General features: G+C 41.0%; 1 protein-coding gene across 2 annotated transcripts in view; it reads left to right on the top strand.

Moving 5' to 3' along the window:
• NFIA (nuclear factor I/A) overlaps window positions 1–27,499 on the top strand; it is a 493,567-nt gene that overhangs the window by 437,968 nt on the left and 28,100 nt on the right. The window contains exons 8-10 of one of the 2 annotated variants that reach the window (XM_015415228.1): window positions 2,655–2,833; window positions 7,480–7,645; window positions 16,099–16,190. In XM_015415228.1, coding sequence (XP_015270714.1) covers window positions 2,655–2,833; window positions 7,480–7,645; window positions 16,099–16,190 — 437 coding nt within the window. The remainder of the gene's footprint in view (window positions 1–2,654; window positions 2,834–7,479; window positions 7,646–16,098; window positions 16,191–27,499) is intronic. The other variant, XM_015415229.1, reaches the window with a different exon arrangement.

Here is a 27,499-nt window from a genome sequence, read left to right as displayed (position 1 = left end):
GGCTCCGATGCGAGGCCCGAGCGGCTGCAGCTGCCCGGGCCTCGCTGGCCCCCGCCTGGCCACCTGGCTCCAAAGCGAGGGCCGAGCGGCTTCAGCTGCTCGGGCCTGGCTGCCCCCCCGCTCCAAGGCGGCGGCTAGGCTGGCTGCAGAGCGTTCCCTGTGCATGTGCAGGAAATGCGCTGTCAGTTTTGGGGGGATTTTAATATCCCCCCGGTAGTTTTTTAAAGTTTTCAGATTTTTGTGCACACCTGGGGACTGTCCCACGTGTGCACAAAACTCTCCCTCCCCTCCAGGTCCCCCCGATGTGCGGAAATAAGTATCCGCACACCAGGGGGCAACTTCGGAATTAGATATATAGATAGCCTACTCATTCATCAAGTTTCTGTGATGCAATATTTTAACATGCCATTTTAGTATTTAGTATCCATACCATTTTAGTATTTAGTATAGTAGGTTTTGTTTAGTATAGTGTTTGCTGTGTGTCATTCGTGGAATTGTTTCCAATTTTTTAATATATTGCAGTGTCTCTGTATGTAAGTGGCAATATTATTGTTGCTGAAAAAATTCTTCGTCCAGCCAGTAGGGACATTGAAATTTAGAGGGCTTTTTGGAATATGGTTGCAAAACATTTGGATAGTGCCTAAGAGGAGAAGAAGGAAACACTATATGTACCCACTCTGTGGTAGAAAAACATACTTGAGTCTTGGCTACATTTCCGTGTATCATGTGGGAATTAACAATTCCCTTTCTTAATACAGAGATAATTGTATTGGCCTTATAGTGCTCTTGTAGGGATTACTGAGAGGCAATCCACACATAACCTTCATCATGTGAATGCTGGCTCCACAATTTATAATGCCGTGCATCATGTCATCTTTCTATTCTATGTGAAAGTGGAGCATTTGTGCACTAACAGTAGCTATCAAAACCCTTTACAGTACAAGGAAGACCATAACATGCCACATAATATGCCACAATAGAGTAGCAGCATGGAGAACCCATCACATGGAAGCTACTTCAACATATGAAGATAGCAGTCTGGTTCTTAGATAATGTATGTTAAGTATGTTGAGCATTCAGAAACACTGCACTGTAAATACCAAGTATTGCTATTATCCAGGATTTCCTTAATGGGGAAACATTTTTGTTGTTGTTGTTGTTGTTGTTCATTCACACAGTCGAGTCTGACTCTTTGTGACCCCATGGACCACATCATGCCAGGCCCTCCTGTCTTTCGTCGTGCTCTGGAGTTTGCTTAATTTCATGTTCGTGGCCTCGATAGCACTGTCTAACCATCTTATCCTTTGCCAACCCCTTCTTCTTTGACCTTCAATCTTTCCCAGCATCAGGGTCTTCTCCAGTGAGTGCTCCCTTCTCATTTGGTGGCCGAAGTATTTGAGCTTCAGCTTCAGTATCTGGCCTTCCAGGGAACAATCAGGGTTGATTTCTTTTAGGATTGACTGATTTGATCTCCTTGCAGTCCAGGGGATTCAAAATAATCTATTCTTCGGCGCTCAGCCTTCCTTATAGTCCAACTTTCACAGCCATACAGTACTACTGGGAATACCACTGCTTTGACCATACGGACTTTTGTTGGGAGGGTGATGTCGCTACTTTTTATTATGCTATCAAGGTTTGCCATCGCTTTCCTCCTAAGGAGCAGGCGTCTTTTAATTTCACGGCTGCAGTCACCATCTGCAGTGATCTTGGATCCCAGGAATGTGAAGTCTGTCACTGCTTCCATGACTTCTCCTTCTATTTGCCAAGGAGTGATGGGGCCAGATGCCATGATTTTAGTTTTGACATTAATCCATCACATGGCACTACTATGGTTTTATAAGACATTTATTGGTTGCTATAAATGAATGGATGAAATCACTAATACTCATCAAAGTACTTAGCTATTCCGATGTCTTGAGATAAACATAATACCTAAAATAATCACATATTGCTTTTCCCAGTCTTTGCTGTAATTCCTTGGTGTGTGATTTCCCCCCCCCCCCCACATACTCCAGACACCTTTCAGCAATATACTTAAAATGGGCAAGGGGGTATTTAAATTTTCATTCTTCTCTTATAAAGGACAAAATGTAAATATTAGTTCACATGAAAGCATAGTACTTAAAAATAATAATAATCCATTGAGCTTGAAAAGTGACATAAACAAGAGCTGCAAGAGCATCATCATTATGTTATTGCCCATTTATTGCTCAAAATAAAACTGGTCCCCTATGTGCAAACCAGAATTATATGGAATGTCAATTAAATCAACCGTAATCTCCCAAATACATTTTTTATTGCTGGATTCATTAGAAAGGCTCTTAAGGTAATGAATAGTCATCACTTTTACCAAGGACTGCTGGCTCCTTTATAAATGATGACCACTAAAAATGCAGAAAAGACATTTTAAAATCTGGCTTCATTTATGCTTTGCCTTTATACTTGGATATATATAATTCAGCATGACCTGATGTATTCTGAAGATCAGCTATATAGAACATCAGTTATATACTTTGAGGTGTATACCCTTGGTGAGAATTCTTTTTTAAAAAAAATAGGTTAAAATTGTGGGGGTTTTGTATTAAAAAAAAAACAACAACCTGTATTGTCCAAACTCCAAAAATCTATAACTTCTTTTGTTTTCTTCCCTATAGCAAGTCCACATGCAACACCATCGACTCTTCATTTTCCAACATCACCCATTATTCAGCAGCCTGGGCCATACTTCTCACACCCAGCAATCCGCTATCATCCTCAGGAGACTCTGAAAGAGTTTGTCCAACTTGTCTGCCCCGATGCTGGCCAGCAGGCTGGACAGGTGGGGTTCCTCAATGTAAGAAAGCCATTTTTTTTCTTCAAATGTTTTTGTTCCTCTGTCTCCAATAACCATGGGATTATGTTAACTGGTTTTATACATATAAAAGGGGGGGAGGTTAATTATTCACTACAATTTCAATAACATTGGTTTCAAGGAAATAGCTTTGGGCATGATCCTGGCAAGGGTAAGCACATTTATGTTCCTTACCTTGTGATTAGGAATTAAATCAGTGGGAATTTAACGTGCTTACATTTGGCTAGATTGTGTCCATAATTTATTGTCCTTGTTTTATGACAAATATGATCAATTTTAATCCAAATTCTGTTAGTCACAGAATTGTCATGTAAGTGATTGGTGCAGGTACAATATCATATTATTTAATGTTTTGATCCAGCACAAAGTTTGAAACTTAGTAATTAGCTGGAGACTTTTTCAGGGAACCTTCCTCCAACAGAGCAGGCATCATGGGATACATTCCCAGGATGATATGTTGATGCAACAGCTGGCAGGTGTTAATGTGCTGGGAAGAACCATCAGTGCCACATGAAATGTGGTTTGTAGGTTTCTCAACACAGAGAATTGTGCAAAGAACTGAGATGAGGACAGAACTAGGCAAACCACCTAGGCACATTTAAAGCACCAGTGATCCAACAACTCTAGTGTGTTCTTTTGAATGCATACCATTGGATAGTAATGTTTTATTACAGAAGTGCAACAGATAGGCTATAGCAAAGCCAGGTTGAACTGTTTGTCAAGTTTAGAATGCCACTGGTGGTATATTAAGCCATATTGTGTCCTGCCAAAGCTGCATATATTCAGGACAAAGATTGCACCTGTCATAAATAGATAACTCCGGATCAGTTGATACATGACCATAGTATGTGGGATGTATATGTGGATTGGTATGGGAGCATGTCTTAGGCTTGTGCAGCTCCAATGCTGTTAACTGCATGTATGTGAACTGCACTTATATGAATGCATTCCCATGAATTATGCGTGCAGGGTCCAGTTCATACAACAGCTGTGATGTGGGAGGAGGTACACAAACTTGCTACTGTGTCCCAAAGTTTTTACACTGCATTTGGGTTGGTATTTGGTCAGTAAACATAAACTACTGGGCTAGTTGACTACTCAGATATTGGCAAAATATTGATCAGGAAGATAAAACATTAAAACATTAATTTATTAGAAGAGTGACAGTGCTGTTTATAAAAATCACTGCATTCTGTCTGCCTGAAGATTTAGAGAGTAGAATACCAAGTCATTTGGAGACCTGCATTTCCCACGGCAATTGCTTTGGTCTGACTGCCACCATGATGTCTGCTTCCATACTTATCCCAAGATTTCTCATTGTTCTTCCATTCCTGATCAGAGAGTCCTGCAGTTAAAGCACACGTCCAGTCTATGCCAGGCAACTTAATTGGCTGAGCAGGGGAAGAGGACAGAGAAGTCTCTGGGATTTAGTGGGCAGGAGAGGCTTTCTCCTATATGAGGACTGCAGGTGTGCCTGTTTGAGCCTAATTCTTGCAAGACTGAAAGCAATGGGCTCTCACTATTGCTGTCGGATGAGTCTCTGATGCCCAGGGTCACACACACATTTTTTAACTTTCTGGAATTTTTTAGTACAACCAAATAATAAGTGGTCAGTGTACTTGTAAATTGGCAATATCTAACCAGAGCTGACCCCTGCCCTAGATTCTTCACAACATTGTCATGTGTGAACTGAACTTCTAATTCACCCTTAGGAAAAACTGTCACCTGCCATGTTACCATAGCAGATTGATCAGCTTCATGCTGTATGACTCCAGCTCTTCTAAGGTTAACAAAATAGAGGGACTTTATAATTTTTATTAATTATGTCTTTGGACAGGAGAATAAGAAACAGCTGTTTTAGATCAGCCACATACATTTTATTTTTAAATGACTTTCTTATAGCACTTTAGATTAAGTTGACCAGTACTTGAACCCAAGAAGATAAAAGTACCATTCTTTATGGTTTGTTATTCCTGCGAGTTGTTATCTTTCCCCCTTATCTGTCTGAAAAATTAAATAGCGTTCCAAGATTTTGGTTGAGCAATTTCAGGAGTTTTCTCTCTCAAGCAAACTTAATAATTACGTTCACGTTATTGAAATAACATTCCATTTGTATGCCGAAATGATTAACTCTGCATTCAGCATTACCCAAAATAGTGCGAACAATAAAGACTCTTAACTGCAAAATGACTATTGCCCCTGGTTGTTTCTGCTAAACATGTAAATGGTGGCTTTTAGCATCCAGCTTGTTACCTGTGTTAGGTTAAAATCACGTTGTTAATCTGTTTCTGATTCTGTATATTTTAGCCAATATACATTGCTAACATATACATTTCTGTCTAAACGGTAAAACAAAGACCATTTTACTCTTGAATAGCAATTTCCTTATGAACTTAAATATCCCAGCTTTGCTAACATATACATTTCTGTCTAGACGGTAAAACAAAGATCATTTTACTCTTGAATAGCAATTTCCTTAGTATGCTATGGTAAACATGAACACATTGGATTAGTGTTTACTATTTTGTTCCATTGACATGTTTCACTGGAAAGAAAGGACAGGTTCTGACAGAACAAATGGACTATCCAACCTAGTAAGTATAAGGCAGAGGATTGATGTAGAAATAGGACTAAAAATTATACAAGTCTATAAAATTTTTAAAAATTATAGGACATATTACTTTTATCTGAAATTTCTAAGGAAAAAATCAAAGAAGCATATAAGCAGGAGTAGTGCTACCTTTTTAAAGTCATGAGTTTTGCACAGTTCATATAGAATTCAAACCCATGATTGGTCCATATGGTGAATGAACCTTGGAAATTTTCAGATTTTCTTTCTCATCTCATCTCATGCAGATTACAAATCAATCATTTACACTTCAATGGCAAACCCTAGTTTATTGTTTCATCCATATCACCAACTATAGTCTGTTTGGTTCTAATCCTGCTTCACAATCCTGGTTAAGAGGCAAGAAACCATAATTTGTGGTTTGGATGTAACAACAAATCATGGCTCTTCACAAGGGAATAAATTATTAATTTAGATTAATCTAGATTAATCTACTGTGATGCACTCTATGGGGGGTGGCCCTTGAACAGTGTTTGGAAGCTACAATTGGTGCAGAATGCTGCAGCTAGAATTCTGAATGGAGTGGGTCATAGGGACCATATCATCCAGTTTTGTTCAACCTACATGCTTCAAGATCCCAGCATTGACCTTTAAAGCCCTGTGGGGCTTGGGGTCAGCATACCTAAATTCCATCTACCCCCATATGAACCTGCCCAATCACTGTGGTAATGCCTGTTTCCGGTGCCTTCAGCATCTGAAACTAGATGGATAGTAACCCAAGAAAGGGCCTTCTCAGTTATGGCTCAAAAATTATGGAATTCACTCTCCAGGGAAATGAATCTCTCCCATTCTTTCACTGTCCTCCTTCAACAGGTGAAGATTTTCTGTCATTGACCCTTCCTTCCTCCTGTTCATGTGTTCATATTTTAATTGTTTCGAATATATTTATATGTGGTTTTAATCTTGTTTACACATTCACTCCCCCTTTGCCTCACATTTTGTCCAAGTACAATTGAAAACTTCAGTCCAATTCCTATTTGCCTTAACATCCCAGTTGGTAGAGAACAGGAAGGGGGAGGGAAATCCCAGATGTGCCGATGTGCCTTTATTTAGATGTAATGGAAAACCTGATTGAAGGCTTTAAAAACCAGCAAGCCTTCAGTCATACTGTACTTGTGAGGAAAGCAGGGAGAAGCAAAAGAGAGAGTGAGCCATGGCAAACAATCTATGTTTGTGCCTGTAAAAAACAAACAGAGATTTGTTGCTATATTTGAAATCCACTAGTAACTGAGTGGACTGAAGAACATGACTTAAGTGGTCCATTTGACATTACCAGGGCTGGATGAAGATGTTTTCCTGCTCCAAGTAGCATCACAGGAGATACACGCAGAACTAGCTGGTGGCTGGGTGAATCTAAGAGGTGACAACATGTGTCATCCATGCTTATTGCCTCCTTCCACACTGTCATTGGCTGAAAGCAAACAATGGTGCATTGGGCTCACCTCAGACTTTGGCAGCAACTTTGTGGTCCATGGGGTCGCGAAGAGTCAGACTCAACTGTGCAGCTGAGCAACAACAACAATTGTAGTTCTGAGAAGCAATGACAATTGTAAGCCATATCAGTCACCTCCTACCATGCTATCACCAGTCAGGAGCAGGCATGTTGGAACCTGCTAATTGTGCCTTAACTAAGCAGTTGCTTTGGTAGAGAACCAGCCATGGACACAGCATCTGAAGGACAACTGAAACCTCCATGTCATTTCTGATTCAGTTCATAGGCAATTCTAAGGCTCAAGAGAGCCTATAAAATTAAAAACAACTCATCTATGAGAATGCTAATTGAATAAATATGCTTTACATGTAGTGACAATTCATTCACTATGGACAAAATGGAAAAGCGAGGATAGATTTAAAATTTTCTAAGCTAAATTCTACTTATTTTTATCTATAGAGTTGTTTCTTTTCTTTAGCATCAAAGCAATTATAGGTAGATGTTGTAAGATTTCCAGATCATCAATCAGCACCAGTTAATGGTTTGTTTTTCTTATGTGTTTGGCAGCCCAATGGTAGCAGCCAAGGCAAGGTGCACAATCCATTCCTTCCTACCCCAATGTTGCCACCACCACCTCCGCCACCAATGGCCAGGCCTGTGCCTCTGCCAGTGCCAGACACAAAGCCTCCAACCACGTCGACAGAAGGAGGTGCCACCTCTCCCACTTCACCAAGTAAGTACAGCTCCCAAGAGGAAAGAAAGAGCTGTTTGAAAAAGCTTCATCAATGATTTGTTGTTGGTTCTGTGAAAAAGAAACAAAAATAAGGGAACCTTTCAATTATATCAACCCACTGAGGACACAACAGTAGTACCAGGATTGATTCCTAGTGGACATAATCAGGATGGACTCTCAAATTGCTCTTTGACTAAGGTAACTTTTTCATAGTTAACTTTTAGTCGCGATCCAGATGTGAAAATTGTCCAGGATTATAGGAATTTGTGCCCATGCAAATTCATCACACCTCAAAAGTAGGTTTGAGTCATTACTATACCACATGTTTCTGAGCCTTTCTATGGTATGTAAAAGTTATTTGGTTGACAGCTGCTAGCTGATTTGTCTCTTTCTGCTAGAGACTGTCCATACAGCAGCTATAATGCAAAGCAGGAATCCATAGCAAATCAAAGCTGTTCCCAAGAAGGAAAGAGCAAGTACCTAGACTAGGAACATAGCCAGCTTCTGTTTCTCACATAAGCAGAAGTATACCAAAGTGTTTGTCCAGCTGGAGTAATGCATTAAAGAGTTAAGGTTCCCCACTCTTATTTACAAGAATAGTAGGAGCTTGTCTGATAAGGCACTGGAAGGATTCTGGACTAATACATTAAAGAGTTAAGGTTACCCATTCTTATTTACATGTCTGATAAGGCACTGGAAGGATTCTGGCTTCCACCACTGTGGTGCCCTTATCAGACAATTTCAGGATATGGAAAAGAAATGCCAGGACCACAGCTGTGGCACCATGCTGGTATACAGCCGCTCGCTGATACCAACTCCTGCTAGCCCATAACTGCAGATGCATGGTTCTGCAGCTGTGGCCTCAGGCTCACTATTGTTGCCTCCTGACTGCCTCTGGTAAGAATACCACATTGTTCTGTCTGTTCAATGGTGCTCAGTGGTGGGAGCTAGAACAGTCTATATGACCCACCACATGAGCCACTGCTGGCAAGGAGCAAGAAAAGAAAACATAACCAGGAACAACTACATGAAACTTTCTGCAGCCACAAAAGAACAGCAGACATTTATGCAGCAGCAATTATATGACAATGCCTGGTCACAGTTTTGACACTTCACAACCAAGATCAGTGCTCAGTTACTATATCATAGTAGTTCTGTCTGTTCAATGGTGCTCAGTGGTGGGAGCTAGAACAGTCTATATGACCCACCACATGAGCCACTGCTGGCAAGGAGCAAGAAAAGAAAACATAACCAGGAACAACTACATGAAACTTTCTGCAGCCACAAAAGAACAGCAGACTTTTATGCAGCAGCAATTATATGACCATGCCTGGTCACCTGGAGATAGTTTTGACACTTCACAACCATGATCAGTGCTCAGTTACTATATCATAGTATTAAAAACATGGCTGAGTATTTACAGCAGTTTTTTATAACTGAGAATACAGTTTGTGATGGCAGTTAATGTTCTGACTTGTTTGTCCTTTGCAGACAACCACATTTTCTTGTGTTATAATCATGAGAGAGGGCAATTGGAAAGCACCTTGGTTTTGTCCATTGATGATATATCTATTTTTCCTCCTGGTACTTGTAGGTGAAGGGGCTGCCCTTTAGTGCTTCAATCAGAGGCTCTCTACTCCATGAGCTTTTCTGTTTGGAACCTTCTATTGCTTGCTTGCATAATTTACTGTGACTGTTCATTGTGATAAATCCCTGTTTAGTATTTAATGTGTATAAATTGGGAAGAACACAAATTATGTTTAGACAGATTTTTCCCACAGAGAAATTTGCCTGGGGTCCATAGGTATAGCACCATTCTTTTATATGAACAGAAGATATGATCAACAGCCACTAGCATTACTGATCTGGCAACTACTGAGGTTAATTCTACCTTCAGTTCTCAAGATTATTTAAGCAAAAAAACCCCAACCCACCAGTGTTTGGCAACTGATCTTGGGAATCTGTATCTTTAAACTGTGATTATTACCATATTTATGTTAATAATTTCTTTACAATATTTTTAAATGTTCCTCTTATTGTTATAATATGATTTACATCATTTAAGAAACTTGCAGTAAGTAGCCCAAGGCCGACCAATTTATGGCTGAGCAGAGATACGAACTGCAGTCTTCCAGTTTGAAACCTGGTGTTCTATACACTGTGCCACACTGGCTTTTGAGAAAGAGAGATCTCTCACATTTGAACATTTTTCTTGATGCTTGAGTATAAAGAATAGAAAAAAACTGGGGAATTTCATAGAGCAATGATAGAAATTCATAGAGCATTTGTCATGTCAGCCAAGAAGGTGATAGTCATCTTATTTGAAGGTGGTGGTTATGCGTGTAAAGTACTGTCAAGTTGCAGGCAACTCCAGCCAAGGGCCTTTCAAGGCAAGTGAGATGCAAGGGGGGTTTGCCTTCCTCGGCAGAGCCTTCCTTGGTGGTCTCCCTTCCAAGTACCGATCCTGCTTAGCTTTCGAGATTGGGCTATACCATGCCGCCTTCCCTCCCCTTAAAGGTTGTTACTTAACATTTATCTAGCAGGATGATTTTGACTTACCAGGCCAGTGTGGGTGAACCCTGAGAACATATCTGTTTTAAATATTATTGTACCTGTTCATGACAAGCTATTTCTGTGAAGTGGTTGCTGCAGATTGTTTTGCATGGCTCTCAAAATATGTTTCCAGTGCTTGGAGAGTTGTATACATTGTACAAAAGAAGGGGCTAGTGACATTTATCCAAAACCAGATATACTTAAAACAGAAACAAAGAAAAACTCTGCACCAGGATAATGTGAATTATGCATTTAGAAGCTACATTTTCTGAATGCATAACATAAGTAAATAGAGCATGTGTTCAAAATTTATTCTTCTGTCCTGAGACAAGAGAGCCCTCAAATACTACTGCCTTATTGGGAATACTGCTTATATCTTTCTTGCTTCTGAGATTTCATCAAGCAAGTCTCACAAGTCATATAGGCTAGAAACTTGAATAAAATTAATGAAATCTGAGATCCTATGGACTCATATAGGCTAGAAATTAAAATTAATGAAATCTGAGATCCTATGGACACTGAATTTAGTACTTGATACCAAATTACATTCCTCAGCAACTGTGAAATGAGGAACAAAAGTACAAACATCTTTGCATTGATCTTCATGAGTATCAACTTTCTGGAATTTGCAGACAGGAATCTGCAGGTGAGAGTAGTAAAGTAATATTTCGGAAAGTGAATTGTGTGCCGTACTGTAGGTATCATGTGAAGGGGGAAAATTAAAATCAGGTGACCAGACACTTGTACTGGCTTGGGTATCATGTTTAGATGCTGGAGTTCTGTCTATGCTTGCTGGAGTGGGAACGGTATGGTTTTCCTAACTACATTTGCTTCTAACCTTTCATTTCCTTGATCTATATGTTGGTCCTAAAACACTGCATTGTCAACAAGCCCATTTTCTAATCTTTACAGCATGTTTTGTGGAGAAAGGTGTTGATCCTGTGCAACCTTACTCTCTTGGAACTGTGTTCTGTCATATTCTGTTGTCTGTGTCTTAGTAGAGGTGTTTGAAGGGGATTAAGTACCACTCATGAAGAGAATAGTATAGCTACTCATATTATGCACTTGTACGTATCTTTCTTCTTGTGAAGAAGAAACTGCACACAGTATTAGATTACAGCTGCCTGGAATTTTTGCCTTGCCAGCAGTCATCCTTGTTGACTCCACAACTCTTAGAAAGTAATAACTCTTTCAAGAAAGTTAGGAATTTAAAGACCTTGTTTCATGGCACAGAAAATTAAAAATAATTCTCTCCAAAAGCTGTTTGCTAGGGAATCCAGGAGACCTGCAATGTCTTGGTCCTCCCTGTCCACCTCTATGGTTCCAGCTGAGACCCTAGGGCTTTCAAAGACCTTAGATGTAGATGGGGAGGGAGTTAACTGCCTCTTCCTCTTCCCAAGTCTGTCTCCCACAGCCTGGGGAAGATCTGGGGCCTCCTTCCTGATCTGCCTTTTGTCTCCTTATATGGGCCAGGCTTAATCATGCACATGCCCAGCAGCTCATCTCCAGACTGCAGAGATCAGTTGCCCTGGAAAAAGGTATGCTTTGGAGGGTGGACTCTATGGCATCATATTCCACTGAAGTTTCTGTCCTCCACAAACACCCCCCCCCCAAATCTCCAGCAGTTTCCCAAACTGGAACTGACAACCCCACTCTTCCATCCCCTGCTGGTGGCCAGGGGGGATCTGGCAATCCTAATCACAAACCGTTTTAAGACATTAAGCATTCCAAATAGGTGGCATTCTGCTGTTTAGTCTCTGTACCTAGGCTTCAGTAACAAAACAAACATAAATTCCATACTAGGTTTGTTGGCTGCATCTTAAGTATGTAATTTCAGACCTGATTCATGTATTAAATGAGCCACAATGGCAATAGGCAGTTGGGGGGGGGGGTAGTATATCTATAATCATAATCCACTCAGTAGGATAACAAAGCATAGAAGAAATTTCCTTTTGCATGCTATATGTTGTTCTAACAAGCCAGTTGACCATTGTTAATATTTTGTGTTATGAAATAAACATGGAGACGCTGAAGAAAGTTTGTAACTGATCTTCAAGTGCTACTCTAAGCCCATTGACTTCTATGGATGAAGAAGGGTGTAACTTTTTAGGACTGTACTGTTAATGTATGTTCAGTTTAGAAACTTAGTTTAGATGTAACAAAGTGAAGAGTTATACCAGGGCTGGAGCTCTGAGACCTCTACCTTGCCATTTAATTTTTCTGAAGGAATCCAGTTTAGTAATGTAGTGTGGTGTGGCTGCTGATCACATTCACTAAGAAAATAAGACTAAGGTTCTTTCTGCATACACAGCTTACTGCAGTTAACTGCAGAGAATCTGAGCAGTCGAGCCATTAAGCTTCACTTTGGATTTCTTTGCCTGCCGTCTGCATATTATTTTATTCTCCAATGGATTCATTCTGCAGCTACAACAGAAAAGCATAGTTTTTCTTAATTGGCGTGAGAATGTCAATTGTGACATCCAATTGTCACTAACTTGGCCAAGTTTGTGAGCAATGGATGGGGCACACATCACCCTTCCCTTTCTCTCCTCCCCACTCTCTCACTCCGGGCATGCACAACCCATAGAGGGACACCAGCTTGGCAGCTGGCTGTTCTGTGGGGAGGGGTGGCATCCCAAGGGTTCTAGTTTAAAAACAAACAAACAAATGGGCCTTCAAGCTCTCTCCCAGTGGGCAATACTGTCATTCCTTTTAATACATCCCCCTCCAAGTTGTGTACAGATTGAATTTGGGGAAGGGGGAAGAGATCCCTCTGTAGGGTCCAATGTGTAAAGGGGGGAGAAGTGTATCAAATGGCTCCCCTGCAAGCTAGAAGCATCAAACTTGCAGAGGACCTGCCCTCCAAGTTGTGTGCAGATTGGCTTCAGGGAAGGGGGAAAAGATCTCTAGGGTCCAATGTGCAAAGGGGGAAGAGTGTATCAAATGTCCCCTGCAAGGTAGAGGCGTCAAACTCACAGTAGACCCCCCCCCCACGGGGCTGCCCCTCTACCTGCCCTCCAAACTGTATGCAGATTAACATTGGGGAAGGGGGAAAAGATCCCTCCTTAGGGTCCAATATGCAAAGGTGAGGAGGAGTGTGTCAAATGCCCCCCCCCAAGCTAGAAGCATCAAGCTTGTGGAGGACCTCCCCGGGCTGCCCCTCTACCTGCTCTCCAAGCTGTGTGCAGATTGCCTTTAGGAAAGGGGGAAAAGATCCCTAGGGTCCAATGTGCAAAAGGTGGGAGAAGCTCAGCCTTTTGTTTCTCTCTCTGATGCCAGCCAAGAGGGAGCAGAGTGGGAGAAATCAATCCTGAGGGAGATGTGACAAAAGAAAGCAGGGGTGGGAAAAGGGGTGGAAACAGCCAGAGACATGGGCGGTGTCACACAGTCCGAGGTAAGAAGTCTGCTTAGCATTAACTCTGACTCGGAAGCAGATCAGTTTTTAAGTCTGCCACAAAAGCACTCTTGGATACCCTGAGGCGGGTGCAGAAAAGCCCTAAGGGAAAAGCAAACTTCATAATAATAATGTTATATTTGCTATATTAATGTATTCCTGTATGCATCTAGAATATAAAAACTTGAAAAGCATAAATGTACCTTACTATACCTTTATTAAACATGGGAAATCCCCTTGCGAACCATGACTAGTGAGGAACTTAGGAGCTGCTATAAGTAGGAAATTATTATTGTAGGGCTATCTTGCACTTCCCGTTACCAGTTGGTGAGAGTAGGACAGTAAGTCTCAGCAGCATTGGGATAGGAGATACTGTGATACTGTTCTATTCCAGTCTGTCACCTTCTACCCCATCAGTCTGGCAAAGAGGATTGCTTTTCTGATGTTCAGCAGATTTACACTATCTTCTCAGTTTATAGGCTCTGTATGTGATGGGGTGGGGGGACAACTATAGGTAACCGACATACATTACACCATATGTACAACATCATGTTCTCATTCTTATGTCTAAATGTTTTATTGTAATTCCACTGTAGCCATTATTTAACATGACATTAATGGCCATTCTGTCCAATAGGTAAAGGTCTCCCTTGCTCGAAAGCCAGACAAATCCGACTCTAGGTTTGCGGTGCTCATCTCCGTTTCCAAGCCGAAGAGCCAGCGCTGTCCGAAGACGTTTCCGTGGTCATGTGGCCGGCATGACTAAACACCAAGGCACACGGAACGCTGTTACCTTCCCACCGAAGTGGTCCCTATTTATCTACTTGCATTTTCTTGCTTTCGAACTGCTAGGTTGGCAGGAATAGTCCAATAGTACTCTGAAAATTCATATGGCATTTTCCCAACCACTGTATCAGAGCAACTGAATCAGACGTCATCTCCGGATTACGTAACTTCCCCTCTTCAGTATAGTTGACATACTGATTTGGGAGGAATAAGGACCATCTCATTGATATCAGAACTATTTTAGTGATGTAGCTGTGACCATAACCTTCATAGAATAACAGGTTTTTCTTTTTAAGAACATAAGAGAAGCCATTTTGGATCAGGGCCTATCTAGTCCAAATTTTGTATTACACAGTGGCCAAAACCCAGGTGCTATCAGGAGGACCACTTTGGGAATTATCATGTTATTTTTTCAATGTGTGATTAATTTTTTTTTCATTAAATCACGTCAATTTATAAATACACTGACGCAAAATCATACGCAAACTTACTCCAATAAGTTTCCCATGAATGGTGAATGGATTATATGTGGGAAATGGTTGGTACCATTTTAAATTTTAAAAAACTGAACATATGAAGTCCTAAAAAGCAGAAATGAAGAATGTTCTAAAATAAAATAATTATTAAAATGCAGGGCATTCGCTTTAGAAGGAATCTAGGTTCTGTTAATGTATAGCGCTTAAAGGTCACTAGGGTTGCCAAGTTGTTGCAGTCGCCGCAGCGGGGGACTCCCGGGTGGTGACTGGAGCCCACGCGCAGAGCGCACACCGCACACACGTCACCCAGAAGTGACATTAGGACGCCGGGCACGCTGGGGGTGGGGCCACGACCCTCGGAGGGAAAACCATAGAGTTTTCCCTCCGAGGGTCGTGGCCCCACCCCCAGTGTGCTCGGCGTCCTAACGTCAGTTCCTGGTGACGCACACGTCGGGGCGGGGTTCCCCCCGGGGCCTGATCCACTGGCGGTGGGGAACGGGCCTCTGGGGCAGGGGTTTCCCCGCCCCCCCCGGGGGGACTTGGCAGCCCTAATGGTCACAGTCCACATTTCCAACCATCAAATAGCATTCGTAGAGCCTATGTGGCTTTCTGATTCCCTAGTCTTCTGCAACAGGGGATCCACATTTGTGACCATAATCATGCTGCATCATGGCCAATAACTTTGTGTAGAGAGCAGTTGTACCCCCACAACTGTGCTTCGTTACATTTGCTAATCATTTTAGCATTCTGAACCTGTGATACAAATAATTCAGAGTTTGTCAATTCCTGTGACATGGAGCAAGAATTCTAATATGGAATAAAGAACCAATCATGCTAAAATGCATGTGAATCGCTTCAAACATAAGAACAGCACTCATGAAGACAGTATCTTCTTGCAAAAGATTTGGGAGCATGCTTCATGGGAGCCCATGATTTACTGCACGTGGAACCTTGTACTAAGTAAACTGCCTCAAAGAAAAAAGTAGCTTCAGTGAACTTAACATCACATATTTGCATCACCTCATTTTGTCTTGAACAGAAAGGCTATTTCCTACTGCCTAATTATGTCATGTTTCTATTGCCATCATTCTGAAACAGTTGTCTCAAGTCAGGTTCTTGATCCCTACACTGTGAGCTCATTTCTGTGTTCGACATCTGTTTAGGTAGCTCTAAGAATGATGTTGGTGTTGCTTGTGTGTGATCTAGTGCTGCTTCCTGAACGCATGTGTCCCTTCCCTTCACAGCCTACTCGACACCCAGCACCTCCCCTGCAAACCGATTCGTCAGTGTTGGACCACGGGATCCAAGCTTTGTAAATATCCCTCAACAGACACAGGTGGGAGGCTTTCAATTTCTGTTCTGTTATCTGTATGTCATGCTTCTTGTTACCTCTTTGGTGTACCTTAGTGTTGCTTTAGACAGCTGTGTCTTCATCAGTCAGTTCATCTTTGTGGTCTGAGTAACAACAATGAAATGTCAGTTCCTGTTATTTGTTTGTCTGCTTTGTTTGGGGATAATACAATACGATACAATAAGATTAGGTTTCATTAGTCATCTGTTACAAGACAAGGTAATAGCTGTTTGCATGAGGGAGAGTCAAACTGATTTTTCTTAATATCTCCTTTTTTGTACATTGGAACTTCACTACTTTATGCGAGTTAAAATTTTGTGATAGAAATAGAATGCCCTGTATTTTATGCCCACTGTTTACTAGTGCCAAAGAGAACATGGCATTCAGGAGGAAAGCTTGGATTCCTTCTTTCATTATGGTAAATATGGCGATTGGCAGCTGAAAAGGCATATCTTCAGGACAGCGCAGGGTCATTATAATGCACATTTATCAAATTATTCAAAATAAACTGCCCAATTTCTTAAAAATATGGTAACATTAGAAATAGCTGTTGCCTGCATTTCATGTAGTGTTAATCATATTTACTACAACATTTTTAAAAGAGACAAAACGTCATTTTTAACAATAGCTGTTTTAACCATCTTTATTTGGAAATAAGTCCAGATCAATAGAATTTCCATCCGTTTAGATATGCAGGAGTCAGCTGTTTGCTCCAGTCATTTAGGGCAGGTGATACTTAGATATATCTGTTTTTATTTAGTATATCTTTAATATCCCTAACCCAGTAGAACAAGTGTTCATTTACAGGTGAGTGAAATGGGACAAAGGAACCAGTGTAAGATGGAAGGTACTTGTTAATGATCGGGGAATTTCAGACAGCCGATATATTCCGTTTCAGAAACTGTTCACTAATGGTTTCTGTACTGACATTTCAGACAGAACCGTTTTAGTAACAGTTCCTTAACGGAATATATTGACCCTTTAAGACACAAATGCTCCTGTCCCGTTAGGGAAGCGTTCCGGAGCCGTTTTACCTGCAAACTGCTTCCAAGAGGTCTTCAATTTTCTATACCGTTCCTGAAGTGTTACAGGGTGCTTCCTCTGATGATGAGGTTTTACCGCCCTTTTTCGCCCGCGCGGGCGATCTCCGTCTTTTTTTTAAACGTTCTTTTAAGAGCGCTATAGCACTATAACACAACACCAAAACAGCACAATAGCGAACCCCATTGGAATGCCTGGACCACTGAGATACATAACTACATCTGGGGAGAACAGGGATTTCAGTGGAGTACAATGCCATGGAGTCCTCCTTCTACAGCATTTGCTATATGCCTGGGAACTGATATCTGTACACAGAAGATAAACTGTAACTCTGCAATGTTCCCTCTAAGCTGGGGAGTCCTGTGCGCAAAAATTCCACTTTGTGGGCTACTGGCATTAGAGTTGTGAGCAAGTTATTTGGCTACTGCATAAATTAGTTTGCTCTGGAGCCGTTCTTCCTAAGTGAAGACAAAAACGTGTGAGCCAGAGGCAAAAAAACTGTGAGCCAGCTCACACTAACTCAGCTTAGAGGGAACACTGGCTGAAAGTACAGGGGATCCCCAGGTCCCCCCTGGAAGCATGGCATCCCAAAATGCTGGCCATCAAAAGGAGGATGCTGTTTGCAAGCCTGGAAGGAGCTAGTGTTTAAAAAACGCTCTCAAACTGTGCGTTCCTGAGCTTCCACTTCCTATTTTTAAATCCCCCAATCTCATGTATTTCAATGGAGTCCGGGTATTCCAATGGGGTCGCTATTGTGCTGTTTTGGTGTTGTGTTATAGCGCTATAGCGCTCTTAAAAGAACGTTTAAAAAAGACGAAGATCATCCGCGTGGGTGAAAAAGGTGGGAAAACAAAGCAGCGCAGTCTGAAATGCCAAACTGCTTCAGAGACAGCTCCTTACTGGTAGGGGAAAAGCTGTGTGAAATGGCTGCCCCTGTATCAGTTTACTCCAAGAAGGTACAATAATGGCTTAAAAGGGGTAATCTGAAATTCCCCAATGTTGATTTGGCTGTGGGGAGATCTCATGGAGTCACAAGACAAGTCTTGGATGGTTGTCTCATTGTGAGATGACATTTGATTACACTTAGTTTCTGTCATCATTGATCTAAGGAGGTCTGCCTACACATTTGGTTTGATATGCCAAAGGAAAGTATAGGGGTTCTGGAAGTAACAGTATTGTAGTGTTTACTCCGAGCTTTCTCTACCACAGAAAAAGCATAAATAAGCTTTTCAGTCATCTATATTGCAGCTGCTGTTACATATGTACATTGAAAAAATACCACAAGTAGCTCTTTATACCAACATCCACCTGAAGAATAGCTTGTGGTGTTTCCTAATCTCACCTATACAAATGTAAAGTTGGCTATCATATGTCAGAAATGTAAAGCACCTGCTTATGCCAACTCTAGTATTTTATTTAAGGCTTCATTCATTAGGAATACAGTAAAATTTGTTGATTTCTTTATGCAAGTAATCATGCACAAGCTGATAATTTGTATTGGTGGTGGTCAGTTTACACAACTAGTTTACTGTGCCCATATTCAGTCCACCTAGAGAAATACCAGTTTCCTAGACACCTAAAGCTGGCACACATATTCACTTGTTATTGTATCAGAAGCAAGGGTCATTTGAGGGGGGACACGGGGGGACGCCATCCCCCCGGGTGAGGTGCGGGAGGGCGGGGCCTGGAGCTCCCTGCTGGTGCCCGCTGGAGGTCGCCGCCAGCTGTGGGGAGGACACACTTCCAGTGATGTCAGGGGGTGTGGCATATGCTAATGAGTTATGCTAATGAGTCCCCCTAGCTCTCTTTCTACGAAATGACCCCTGATCAGAAGTATGATGAAACATTTTTTATTCCTCTTAAAGACAATTTCAATATACTTCTTCCATGGTATTTCATATTCCTGTCAATCAAATAATTGTTGGCAGTCCTGGTCATCTGAACTAACTCTTTGTCTACACAATTCATGTTTTTAGTATATTCCCATCATAATACCTACACGTTCGTTTTCTATGCAGCATTGTTATATATTTTTAGCATTTGCCTGAATTGGTTCATCTTTTAATTAATTATACCCAGCCCTACTTCCCGAAGATTAGTGCTTTGTATATATGGGTTTCAGTCAGACTTTGATCAGGCATTGCCCAGGATGAGACCTGCTTAGTTTCAGTGGTAGAAGCATGACATATGCTTTCAGATCATTCTGTGGGCCATTTTCTCCTTTCTCAGGACTGAACTAGACATGATAGCATCCCCAACTCTAGCCCAGGCACGCTGCCACTATTTTTAGCCTAACATGGCAATTTAAAAAATCCTGACTGGGTTGCAGTGTGGTGGACTAGGCACTTTTGTTTTTCAAGTGTTTCAGCACTTCAGAAAGCTGGGGGGATACATTGTCCCACTGCAATATGGGCCTGATCCATCAGGCTCTCACATAATTTTTTAATCAAGTCAAATTTCATTACACAAAATGATGTCCTCTACAGAGATAGACCAGGCCTCCAGCGAACAGGTCTCCCTGCCCCTTTCCACTATATTGGTAGACCTGGCCTCCAGAGAACAGGTCACCCACCCCTTTCCACTATATTGGAAAAGTTTCAAAGAGACTGAGGTCTGAAATTTTGGAATACATCTTATTTCTCTGTGTTAGAGAAAATTAACTTATGAGCAAAGGTTAATGTCTTGGATTATATGAAGCGTAAGCACTAGGAAGTTTGTAAAGCTGTTCTTCTTTGCATTCCTCCTTCCCCTCAGTAATCCCCCAAGAGTTCCAAATCACAAACTCATGCAGCCACATCATGTTTTGTTCATATGGGTCCCATATCCTCCAGCATCAGTGTTTTGGAAATCTCAGGAGAATATGGGGGGCAGGAAGAAGCAGAAACAACTGCTTCATAGGGTTATAGAACAGAAAGTTGAATCATAGTTACTGAGAAGGATAACAAACTCCATTTTAAGATTTAATTTCCACTGTCAAATGGAACATAAAAGTGAAAAACCACCAACAGCATCCCTAGTTCAGACCATACTAACTTGACCTTCCTGATGTTGTAGTAACCTTACCCTATTCAGATGTTTGTTGTATGTACTTGATCAAAAATGTATCCTACTTAAACAAGGACACTTTTTGAATATTCTTTTTCTAAGCTCTTTCAAATTCCCAAATGTCAATTAAGAAAATAGTTGTTGGCAGTTTTGTTAGCAGCTAATTTGAGCCAGATGTTGAACAATATTAAGGCTGTATTTAATATCCCATAGTCATGAGGAGGAGAGGAATTAATGAGAGAAACTTGTGCTTCAGGACAGCTATAGCTTTTATTTAGGATGTTTTTTTACATTGCAGTACAATATTTGAAAGGCCAAGAACATGCAGTACTATCATTTGGCAATGATTACAAAACTATTTATCTAGTGTTAAAGATATAGGGCAGGATTGTAATTGTGTACGTACAAATAGTACATAGATGTCACCCTTGTACACATTAAGGGCATGTATTCACATTGTGTTTACCTGTTACCCCTATCTGATAAGATTTGTCTTGGTTGTGCATTGATTGGCATCTTGGAACCTTGGGCTGTTGCTTGAACATGGAATGTTGCTTATGTGAAGTGGCACATCATGCAGGATTGATGGTTTTCACCATACCATTGCAAAATGGTAAAGGGCTGTGGCTCAGCAGAAGAGCCTCTGCTTTGCGTACAGAAAGTCCCAGGTTCAGTCCCCAACATCTCCAGCTGAAAGGACCAAGCAGTAGGCAATATGAAAGCCCTCTACTTGAGACTTTGGACAACCACTGCCAGTCTGACTAGTCAGTACTGACTTTGATGGATTGATGGTTTCATTCAGTATAAGGCAGCTTCATGAGTGTTCATGCTTTCTCTCCCCCTCCCCCTTTCTTATAATGAAGTGATGAAAATCACCAGAACATGTCACATTGCACCACGTGAACAGATTGAAGCTATGTCAATATGGTTGTGTATCAAGTGGGCCCATGTTAGAAATGACATCCATTGGATGATGACTGGCTTGTGTCAAGGTGTTATCACAGATCTGCTACCATGGGGTTATTCTGCCTTACTGTGCCTGCGGCTTGTGATGAGATAGTGCAGTTGGAAAGAATGGTCCCAGTAGCTGGACTCTGAAATGGATTTTCACCAACAAGAAATCATATGATAACCACAGTTTATCACACAGAAAACTATAAATTGTATTACGTTCACAAACGGTGTGAACTTACCCTCAGTAATGAAATCAATATTTTCCTGGTCTCAGACTATAAGAGCGCTGTATGCTTTCTTGCTGACTTCTCCATTTTCATCCTTCGGTAAGGTCTTTACTTTATAGATACGCAGATAGAACTGGTTAAACTGTGTTGAATTTCAAGCCTTCTCTACACTGAACAAGGTCACAGAAAGTACAACAGCAACTCTGAGAATATTTTAACTCTTTGCAGTCTGTTTGTATTGATTAAGCAGCAGAACTGCTTCCTGCAGTTAAGCCTCCGTTAAAATATCTAGCATCTAATATTTAACAGACATGTAAGCAAAGTTTTCCCATGCTTTTTTAAAAATGAAACCATGTTAGGCCCTTTTGTGGCCTTAAAAACCATATTTATATAGAAAGGTACAGGCGGAAAGACATGTGTTAAAGCAAGAAGTTTAAGGCTGCAGTTTTATACCCAGTTACTTCAAAGCTGCAATCATGTATTTACTTATTTGGAAGAAAACATCTTTGAATTCAGTTCTGCATAGATTTGAGCTGTAGAGAACCAGTGTGGTAACTGCAGAAATCCATGTTCAGATAATCATGCAGTTCACTGCAAGACATTGTGCCAGTCACTCTGTCTCAACCTTATCTACCTCCCAGCGGGTTTGTGAGGATAAAATGGAGGAAAGAATCATATATGCCAGCATGGGCTCCTTGGAAGAAGGGCAGGTGGAAATGTGACAAAAGTGGTAACTTCAGTTAGCAGCCAACAGCTAGCTCTATTTACTCAGAATTCAGTCCTATTTATTTTGTTATCTTAGAGTTGCTGTTACTAGCATTAGTCTTCAAGGTGGAACTGGATTCTTGCTCTTTTCTCTAGCATTCATATATCTAGCTTCCTTCTTTCTCTTTGTGAGCAAATGAGTTGTAAGAGTATAGAAAAGAAAATAAATACTCTACTTCTCTACAATAATGAAAAAATTGAAATGTATACAGTATTGTTATATAAATGCACATTTTACTTGAGTAAATTGTCTTGGCTATTACCTTCCAGATTTTCTGAAGTGAAGTAATTGTGGGGGGTGTTTTAATTTTATTGCTATTTTATTTCATTTTTAATGGTAATTGTAATAGTTTAAAAGAAGGTCACAATTGGGGATGGGCATAAACCTGTAAAATGGTGGTTCATGGTTCATTTGATTACACGAACCATGAACTTTCACGAACTTTTCCCACGACACAAATCAGTTAATAGTTTGTTCAGTTCATGTGTTTGGGAGGTGATAGAACAGCCCCCTCATGAATTAGAGATGCCAGACTCACAGGGAGTCTTCAGCAGGCTCTTCTCCATCCACCTGCCAAGTTTGGTGAAGATTAAATTTGGGATGTCTGTGTTATATACACACACACACACAAAATCTGCTCCCATAGAGCAGAATGGGAGCTCCCAGAGCTGCCAAACAAGCTATGGACAGCTGCTATGGGTGTTTCTAGGACTCTCCACCCCCAGCGTTGCCTAGGAATTGATTAAATATGTGCCAGGCTATCTGGAAAATGAATACTCTAACAAACCAAATGAACCTACACAGAAAAAAGGTGGTTTGTTTTTTGATTCGGGAATGACGCGACCAAATGAACTGGTCTGAAACAAACCATGAACCAGCTTAGTCCGTGCTCAAAACACAGTTTGTTTCTCAGTTCGTGCCCATCCCGAGTCATAATGATCAAAATAGTCTGTGTTCCTACCTTATATTCTCTAGAAGCAAAGCAAATGCTATCAGCATTTTCAAGGTCTGAACATGACCTTCTTCTTTTCAAATGAAAAGTATTACCAATCTATCATTTCAGGTTTAAAAAATTAACTTTCAAAACGGATACTTCTGAATCAGTATCAACCTTCTGAAATATATCAAATAGTGATATGACAATTTCAGTATTTAAAAATTCTAGCATGTAAATTCAGAATGGAAATATTCTTCTTTCAAACTTTACAAAATATTGCTTTTCATTTTCTCTCAGATTTTTCATTCTGTGGTCTTTAGAAGGTGATGAGCCAGGTACTATATCCTGGTTCCCCACCACCACAGTTCTATATAAGTACTGTCTTATCAGTAAAGGAGATCATATCCAGTGCAGATAGTCATTGACTGAAAATATTCAGTCCTCCTTCCCCTGACATGCACTAAGGAATATACCACATGTGACTTTAGTGACATTGGCTGTGGTACAACTCCTTGATGGCAATTCAGATGGAAATCTCATATTACAAGTTCCCTAAATGATTGGGTCATGGTTTTCCCTAGGGCACAAGCTGCTCCTCCAGAAGAGTATTGGCTCATATGCTTCTCTTCAGTAAGTCCACCATGAGCAGCAATATGAAGTGTGCCCTAGTCAAAACATTCCCAGTTTTTCAGTGTTCTGTCATGTCAAAAATGGCACATTACACATGGACACACACTGTGAATAGAGTAACAGCCAAGAGCAGAATGATTGTACAAAGTTGTCGTCTCTGATGGGTGTGGGCTCCTCAATATATGCATGCCTGATTGACAGCAAAACTGTATAACTATTGTTTGGAGCTACACTATTTCATGGATTCATATACTATCTGCCTTGCCTGGAACAGATATTTTATACTTTTAGTGTGTGTTGTTGTTATTTAGACCACTAAATATCTCAGGGCTGAAATGCATTTGGTCTAGTGGTTATTGTATTTCTAACTTATATTTGTTGTTGTATGCAGTGTCTTAATGGATGTGATATTGCACCCACTACCTCTTTTTTAGCTACATTGTATGAATGTTGTTTTTAATTTGTAGTTATTGTGCACTTTGCGATAGATATATTTTGTTCTATTTTTAGCTGCTAAAGCTTCTAGGTGCTTGACTTGACTCTCAGGTTGGGGTCCCCCCCCCCTTTTGCTGTTCTGTGTACTAGATAGACCAGGTATTTGCATATGGACCAGCATGGAGGAAATGCATGACGTGATTACCTTTGAAAGTATATGACATGTGAAACTAATTAGGGAGCTCATGAGTTTACTTTTTTCAGAGAAACACCTTCAATTTTTCTCTTGCTTAATTTCAAATAGATTGGAATGCTGACTGAGAGTCAAACTAAATGATACACCTGACATGTGCCAGGACATGAGTGCACAACCCAACTTGCAGTCAGATCAGAGGAACTCACCTTACCCTTGCAAGAGGGGAAAAGGAGTGTCCCATTTCCATTCTGCCTGGTTTTTGCCAGCAGAATTTGCAGTGGGGTGGCTTTGTACCCCTTTCTCTGCTTCTATGCACCCTAGGAAGGACTAGGACTACAGAGAGAGACTTTCTTTCTTACTAAATAGCTCTCCATACCAGGGGTGGCCAAACTGCGGCTCAGGAGCCACATGCGGCTCTTTCTTACATATTGTGCAGCTCCCAGAAGGATGGCTGGGGAAGCGAAAGGGAGGCAAGCCTCCCCGATTGGTCTTCCCTTCCCCAGCCAGTGTTCCGCTCCCAGGGAAGACTTGAGGTGGGAGGGAGCAGGGAAAGAAAGCAAGTTTAACTTTAAATGCATTCTCAAAGCCACCCCCCCCAGCTGGCTTGGAGAAGGTATTTGTCTCTTTATATCCCTTCCCCAAGCCAAGTCAGCCGGCATGGGGGGCGGCTTGGGGGATGCATTTAAAGTTGCTTTCTTTCCACCTCTCCCTCCCCCCATCTGTTTGCTTTGTTTCTCTTTCTCTCCTTTCTTTCAATTTCTTTCATTCTTTCCACCTTTTTCTTTCTCTCTCTCCCTTCCTTCTGTCCTTCCTTGCTTGCTTTCTCTCTTTCTCTCTCTCTTCTTTCCTCCCCCTCCCTCCCCATCTATTTGCTTTCTTTCTCTCTTTCTCTTTCTCTTTCCCCTTCCTTCTACCCTCCCCCATCTATTTGCTTTCTTTCCACCTTTCTTTCTATTTTTCTCTAGCTCCCTTCCTTTCTCTCTCTCTCCCTCCCTTCCTTCCTCCCCCATTTATTTGCTTTCTTTGTTTCTCTTTTTCTCTTTTCACCTCTTTCATTCTTTCTTTCCATTTCTCCCTTAGACAAATAAATATCATTATCAATATTTGTTTTTTCCATTTTTGTTTTTATTTTTGGCAGTTTCATTTAATGTTAATAAAAAGCAAATTTGCATATTTTCCAATAAAAAGTATATTTGTTCATGTCTTGCAGCTCTCAAACATCTGACATTTATTCTATGCAACTCTTACATTAAGCAAGTTTGGCCACCCTGCCATAGGCTATATAAATGTCTTTTAGCTAAACAGCTACTTTACAAGACAGAAGTTCTGCATTTTCATCCTTTTTCACAATGCGAATGCCCATCTTATGCAAAGACTTTACAACTAAAATCTTAATCTTTCACATCCATATCTGTCTACTAAACTTACCCTTGGCTGCAATCATACGTACCAGAAGCTGCGACAGACATGCGATTCCCCTGCGGATTAAAGGGACGTGATCAGATGGACACATCTGTCCAGTGTCCTGGAGTCGTTGGCGGGGCGTCTTGTTGCGCCACAGGAGCATCACAAAAAGCCACCGGGGAAAGGCTAGTAGTATCCGGAACTGCGGGGCAAGCAGGCGGATGACTGATCGTGCAAACGCGCGTCAGTTCACCCCGGGGCAAACAGCCTCGCTTCCCGCCCGCAGTTCCTCACTGGTGTGATCGGAGCCCTTGTCTCCTTTGCAGCCAGTATCTGCTATAGCCAAAGATCACATCAAACCCCAGAACCAGGACAAAACACATTGAACTCAAATATCCAAGACATAAGCTTTATCTAAAGTATACTCTCTGCTTACCATGTTCCATATGATGACGTGATGTCTGGCAAGAGTACTTGCCATGAGTGTTAGTCTGCATTGGGTGGTGTAACAGATTATTTCAAAACTTTCTCTGGTGCTCCAGGATTCCAGTTTTCTGGAATGCTAACAGTTTATACAGGAAGTTCTAGAAGAACTAGCATTTTCCAAGGGAACCATAGACATAGGTGGCTAGATAGTGCCTGTTCTTACAGATGGTTTGAAATTAGGACTTGGTGGAGGATAGCAAAACTCTCATTCCCAAAGGATTGAATGCAACAGTTCTAATTGCCATGGACTAAAAACATCTCATGAAGTCATCAGAGTCATGAAGCAGACTCCTGAGATGGCAAGCTAAGAACTCACCACATCAAATGAATGTCCTGATCTTTCTAATGCAAATATATGTGCAGTAGTGCAGTGTATGTGCTCCCTGTTGCCTTCACTACTGCATACTGTGAACTGTTCTGCATGTTGTGTTTCATGAGCAACAACTATATGGCATTAGACCAGAGTACCACATACTTTCTATCTGATTTATGTGTCTCACCAGAGGTTTATGTACTACTAGCTGTATACTGTAACTGACTATGCTCTAGAGTTAGCTGCAGTCCTGTCCCGTGTTGTAGCTGTGTGAGTAAAGTAGGTAGATGCAGTTAGATTTATCTCTCCATTGGGTTTATTGGGGATATAATTAATAACTGTTAGAGAAGTTGCCATTTTTCCCTGGGGCGGGATACAGTTAGGACTAAGGTGGACACTCCTTCACTCCTGCCTTGGCACACACCCTCCTCTTCCATTTACAACATCATAAAGGTTTAGCAATGCAATCCTAAGAACACTCTCCTGGGAGTGAGCTCCACTGAATAAAATGGGACTTGCTTCCAAACAGACCAGCTCAGAACTGCTGTCTTAGTCCTGGTTGGCATAATTCATAGATAAGATTGCCTTGAAGGGCATGTATACTTTTAAAAATCAAAAATGTAATAACTTGTGTGATTGTATGGACGAAATTATACATGCTGCATTTTATGTTCTTAGTAATCTACTGATTTTTAAAAAAAGGATTTTGTATCATTTTATGAAATTCTACATTTTCTTTCAGGGAACAAAAAATATTTAAACTTTATCTTGGAGGAGGTGCCATAGCTTAAAACTATTCAGAAATTTTACATCTCGAATCCATGAGACGTTCATCAGACCAAACTTTTTTCATTTCAGCA

This window comes from Gekko japonicus, unplaced genomic scaffold, assembly GCF_001447785.1.
Source record: "Gekko japonicus isolate JY-2015 unplaced genomic scaffold, Gekko_japonicus_V1.1 scaffold199, whole genome shotgun sequence".
In the NCBI taxonomy this organism is placed as follows: domain Eukaryota; kingdom Metazoa; phylum Chordata; class Lepidosauria; order Squamata; family Gekkonidae; genus Gekko; species Gekko japonicus.
This window is presented reverse-complemented; position numbering and strand designations above follow the sequence as displayed.